Source organism: Populus nigra, chromosome 1 (genome assembly GCF_951802175.1).
Source record: "Populus nigra chromosome 1, ddPopNigr1.1, whole genome shotgun sequence".
Taxonomy (NCBI): domain Eukaryota; kingdom Viridiplantae; phylum Streptophyta; class Magnoliopsida; order Malpighiales; family Salicaceae; genus Populus; species Populus nigra.
This window is the reverse complement of record NC_084852.1, coordinates 39,784,310-39,790,314: the sequence shown is the minus strand read 5'-3', so window position 1 is coordinate 39,790,314 and position 6,005 is coordinate 39,784,310. Positions and strand designations below refer to the sequence as shown.

Genomic DNA, 6,005 nt, shown 5'->3' with positions numbered 1-6,005 from the left:
ATCTCATTTCAAATTATTGAAATTTTTAACAAAATTTTATTTTAAATATTGTTGCATTTTATTGAAAAAAAAATTATTATTAGTAAAAAATCATGTCATTGTGTTTAAGAAGAATTTGGTTTTATTATGATGATATTATTGATTGTTTTATGCATAATTATGGATGCTTGATAAGCATAAGTTTTAAAATAATTTCACATTAATACTTAATGAGGATAAAATATTTATTTTCTTAATTTTTTATATATATTTTTTCAAATTTATTGTTCTCATATTTGTTTTTCATGTAGGTGAATGGAGATGATTGATTCATTATTTATAATTGAAACTTGCTTTCACAATTATAATAAGTTTTTGCTTAAAAAACAATGTTTCTCATATGAAAAAAAAATGTTTTTTTTTTCAAAATAAAAAAGAAATGCATGAAAAAGAAAATTAGATTTTTTTTATTAATATATATATATATATTAATTTTTCTTCTTTGCTGTTTTTTATTCAATGAATTATATCGCTAATAAAAAAAATTGTTGTCAAAACAAAAAATTACATAAATCATAAAAAATATTTCTCCTTATAATTTTATTTGTCAAATGTTTATTTTCATTAGTATAATTAAATAAAAATAAAGTTATTAAATTCAACTAAGTTTATAACTTAATTCACGAGATGATCGACTTAATTTAGATTTATCAATGTCAATAAGCATCATTATTCTAGTATTTTTATAAAAATTATTAAACTGGTATTATTTTTATTTTATTTAAAAAAAATCAAGTAAAATTTTAACGATATCAATTAAATCATTAATGCACCTGTGAGGTTAACGGGGTCATACTAGATGAACTCACATCCAATTTTCTTTGAAACCCGGACAAGGCAGATGCCAAGTTGGCATGTATACGCAAGCCCAACCAAACAAAGAAAAAAGACCCAAAACACTAGCCTGCCCTGGAGGACTCTACTCAACCAAATTCCAAATAGCTTTTTCGTTGCTTGAAGCTGAGATCGATCGATCGCTACTTGATCAATCAGAGATATTACTCTCGTCAGACATTGAGAGTAAGTTAAAAATCCCTCCCCTGATTCATTCAATTTTTGTTTTCTATGATCTTACTCAGTTACTTTATTTTTAATCAATTTCCTTTGCTCCACCCTAAACACGATAAAAAAAAAATGGTGACCTTTTCAATTCCAATGCTCTAGGGTTTGAAAATTGCTCCTTTCTTGGTAATTATGGATTGTGTAATCTCGAATTAATTAAATTTTGCAGGTGATTTGGAAGTTATATTTTTTTAGTTAGATTATGGGAGGTCATGGAGGTCTTAACATTCTTCCTCAAAAGAAATGGAATGTTTACAATTACGAGAACAGAGAGAAAGTTAGGAAAGATGAAGAAGCTGCTGCGAGAGATGAGCAACTAAAGCGCGAAGAGGTGAGAAAGCGTGACGCTGAGTTTCGCCTTGAGCGCCTTCGTGCTGCTCGTGGCTTACCTCCCATGCAAAAACCTGAGGAACCAGTGCCTGTGGTGGAAGCTGAGGCTTCCATATCGGAACCTAAATCCAACCACATTAATCTCTTTGAAGGGATTAAGATTTTCGACCCTGTTATGGGATTGGAGAAAGAACGAGGTGATGAGGTAGAAGGGTCTAAGAAGAAAAGGAAGACGATGAAGAAAGAAGAGGTGAGGATTGTGACTGCAGAGGATGAGAAGTATAGGTTGGGATATGGAGTTGCCGGGAAAGGAGTTAAGTTGCCTTGGTACCTTGAGAGGCGGAGTGATGAGGTGAATAATAAGGAGAGGGGTGAAGATGATGGGTCGACAAGAGGGAAAAAGGAGGTGGGGAAGAAGAGTGGCAAGAAGACTTTGGAAGAGTTAAGGGATGAGAGATTGAAGAGGGAGAAGCACGAGAAGGAGAGGGAAAGAGCTTTGCTGGTAGAGAAGAGCCGAAGAGATGGATCTCGTTTGAAGGAGAAAGGATTTTCCAGGAGGTCTGTTTACTGAAAATTCAGGTCAGCATGAGGACATGAAAAGAGCTCTGTTCTGAGGCCTTATGTTTTGGCTCTTATTAACAATATATTTGTATTTTTCAAAATGTGGCTGTAACAAGCATTTTGTTCTCAGCCTTTATATCATCCTGTTCCTGTGAAATGTTTGTTAGCTCATAGTTGATCTAAGCAACTGATGTTTATTTGGCATGTGCTACTGTTGAGAATGATGTTGCCCTAGATTATATAGCAGCCACATGCTTGATAGTGATGCTTGAATTTATTATATTTCACACTTCTAATTTAGCTGAAAAGTTGAGTACATTGAGAACCTTTTGATAGTGTGACTCTGCTAATTTCATTTATCCTGACTTGTCATCTCATAATCACCTATTTGGGCATTGTTCTTCTGAATGGAAAATGAATATTGGGTTTAATGTAATCGAAGAGCCTGTGCATCTCTAGGGTTTGAGTTACCTGATTTGAAATAGTGATGCCAGTTATCATATTTTGTTGCCTAAAATGTGCAGTTTTGCATTTGTTTGTGGAAGCTCTGTTGAGCACTTACCTTAGTTTGTATTTTTCTATCTTCTCCAGAAATTGTTGAGACTGCATGCCTAGTTCGAATGCTATTACATGTTTGTGTTTGTTGTCTCTCAGAAAGGTCCCTTTTGCTGTCATTTTATCACATTGTAAAAATTCAGTTCAGTTCCATATCTATTGTTCAATCAATGAATTTTAAAGGTGTGGAGATCCTTGACCTACTTATTTAAAGGGTTTCATTGCTCATTTCAAGTATTTTTTTTTCTCCTCTCTGATCTAGTTGATCTTTTTCCATCGATTTGCGAAAACCTATAAAGATAATTTTGATTCTTCTTCAGGGGCTTAATATGCTTGTGAAACAACAACCTGAGTTTGAGGCTTATGAAGCAGTCATGACCTTGTAGTTTTGGCTGTTATCTTTTAGTTTCCCCTTTTTCTCTTAGTTGTTGCTGTGATTTTCACATACTCGTGGCCTTGACCTTCTAGTCTCCTTTTTTTTATTTTTAAGTTGAACCAACTAATTTTATTGCATGGAAGGTTGTATACTTGTATTTAGATGCTCTGGATATCCCTATAGGGCATGCCTTTACTTCTAATTTTACATGTCTTGGAGATGTCAACTTCAAGATGTGTCAATCCACTTCTATTGTTCGATAAGATTTTAGAATCACTGAGAATTTAGATGTTGGAGAAAGTAGTAGTCAGCAGATTGACTGTTCTCCCCTTCCCATGCAGGTCGGTCCTGGTTTCTGTAAATGGATATAGCCAATAGCTGGGCTGTGAGATTCTCACAATTTGTATGGAAGTGTTACATGGAGATTATTCCTCTTGAGCTCATTATTGTTCTTGTAAATCCAGGCTTCAGAAATTCAGGTACAACTCTCACAGCAATCTGAGAACCATGGAGTAAATATTGTGGTCCTTTTTACCATAATTCATGATTTCGCACCAGCATCTTCAAAATGGTGCAGAAGTATTGCAGGGAAATCACTTGATGATGAAGGTGATGCATTTTATCTAAGTGGTCAGAGAGAGCAAAGAAAGTGATTACTCTGTTATTTGTACCTGTAACATGTGTTCCGTCTGTGTTTATGCAGACTGGAGATCAAACACTTAGAAGTTGATGAATCTTTATCTGAATAGGCATTATTAGAGTTTTTATTGACAGAAATTCCCAGTGTGCGATTCTTTATTCACGAGATATAGTATGTATACCTGGCTGTTTTATTGGTACATAGCAGCTAGATAGATCATGTTTCTCCGGAGGTGGATTTACAAATCACTGTTACTCGTAGAAGAAAAACTAGATTTGAGCTAACCTGTTCCAGAATGTTTCTGTTATTTTAGAAAACAACAGCCTGTTCTGGGTGGCTGGCTCCCAGAACGTTAAATAGAAATTCTAGCTGAGCCCTTTATGGCAAGATGTCTTTGAATTTCTACGCTGACTGCTGGTTCAGAATAACCTGTATGTGCATGCTAATCCCAAACAGGGAAGTTTCAATATTCCAATTCAACTTGATTTCAGATCTGATTTTTGTTATATAGGTGCAGCTTCTACAATTATTTAGCTTCATGCAAGGTTATGGCGAGATTCGTCTTGACTTTTGCTATGCATGTGTAGCTTCTAAGCATCGGCATGAGATAATGCGCGAGTGCAGTGACATTAACCATGGATAAAACTGAATTTTAACACCATATATTAATTCCTTTTTTTAATAAACTAAGTGGAGATTTGGATTTCTCAATTGAGGGTATATTTGTTAGTTTATATGAAAACTAAACCTAAAAGATAAAGAAATACTGAGCAAATTCTCGGATGAATAATAATAGAATGTTCAGGTAATGCTCTAATGTACATGGTCGTCATGATGCACTGAGATGCGTCTATAAAACAATTCTTCTTACCTTCCCAAGTATCAGTTTTGTCTTGCTTTATTGTTGGATCAACAGGGTTTTATAATCCAATTAAGCGAAGATTTGGATAAGGGAGGAATGACAAGAACATGAAGCCCGCAAGATAAAAGGGCATAAATAAAGCTTGGAGCGTCGAGTCTTGGTGGCCGTAGCAAGCCCAAGAAATCCAATTTCAACCAAAATTTTTGAAAGTAGTACCACTTTCAATAATGAGAGGTTTACCTGATGATTAAAACAAAAATATACTTTCATCCAAAATAATGGATGCTGACAGGCATCAAGTTGAGCTTCTGTTCATATTTTTTCTTAAAAAATACCTTTTAACTTTATAATCTGTGGCTGTTTAATATCTGTCAGTTGGTGATAATAATAATAATAATAAATAAGGTGATCTCAGAGGTTTGGATACACAAACTAATTGATTATATATGTAGCTAATAATGTTGAATACAGAAGGCTAGCTCCTAAATTTCAGAGAGATAGACAAGGCAGGAGGAGCTTGTGATAATCGTCATTAATGGTGACATTAACAAATAAGGCTCTCATGTATTCCGAGGATTTGACGCTTCCCATTGTAAGTTAGGGCCTTTGGGCTATATGCCCAGAATTTAAATTTTATTTTTATTTAAAATTATTTTTTTCATATCTTTAATGTATATCAAAAATAAAATTTTAAAAAATATATATTATTTTAATATATTTTCAAACAAAAATCATTTTGAGACATAACTTTTATCACGCTTTCAAACAAACTCTTACTATAAGTAATATTTAAACATCTATTTTCCAGGTCAATTTTTTTTTTCACCAATTAATTTTTATACAACTTCCGAGATAAAATTATGTAATTAAAATCTATAAATAGTTTGGGTTACCAATTAAAATGATGGATTTTCAAAGTCATAATTTTTTTAGACTTAACTTTTCACTCTCATTCTTATATTTTTCTCATTTCTCTCTTATATTTATTGATTTAAACATTGAAGAGTCTCTCGTTTCATGAGATATTTATTTTTCAGATATAATTTGTTACAGCCCGGTCTAACCTGTCAGATATTATCCGCTTTGGACTTTACTGTCCTCACAAATTTGTTTTTAGTAATCACACATGGTCTTAAAACATATCTAATAAATAAGCAATCAATAATACTAATAAAATCAATTATCAAACACTCACTCGCTGCTGATATAGGATATTACATAATCAATCTCAAATACCAAATTTATATTCAAGCCCACATGTTTTAGCATTAGATGGCAACACGAGAAAAACACGATTTTCATGCTAAGCTTTTTCATGCAAAGTTTTTTCGTAACTCAATGAAGTTTTTTCATAACTTCATCATTATATATGAAGTGAACCCCAAATAACTTTTATTACAAAAAAAAAAAGGGAGGAAAAAAGAGTGCATTTTTCTTTCAAATATTTATTTAACCGACAAATATCTTAAAATAGTAATATTTGGAATTTTCAAGGGCGAGTTTCAAGACAATGACCATCAAACTGTGCTAGCAATATTCAACAAAGGATGTATTAAGGAGAATTAATAAACTAGTAGCAG

General features: G+C 32.9%; 1 protein-coding gene across 1 annotated transcript; it reads left to right on the top strand.

Moving 5' to 3' along the window:
- Positions 1–863: 863 nt before the first annotated feature.
- LOC133686735 (uncharacterized) lies at positions 864–3,762 on the top strand. Its single transcript, XM_062106993.1, has 3 exons — positions 864–1,059; positions 1,271–2,010; positions 3,265–3,762. Exon 2 carries the CDS (start codon positions 1,304–1,306, stop codon positions 2,000–2,002), a length of 699 nt encoding a protein of 232 aa, XP_061962977.1. The 5' UTR covers positions 864–1,059; positions 1,271–1,303; the 3' UTR covers positions 2,003–2,010; positions 3,265–3,762.
- Positions 3,763–6,005: the final 2,243 nt, after the last annotated feature.

Excerpts from the sequence above, each read along its gene's own strand:
- LOC133686735 (XM_062106993.1), top strand. The coding sequence starts at position 1,304 with ATGGGAGGTCATGGAGGTCTTAACATTCTTCCTCAAAAGAAATGGAAT.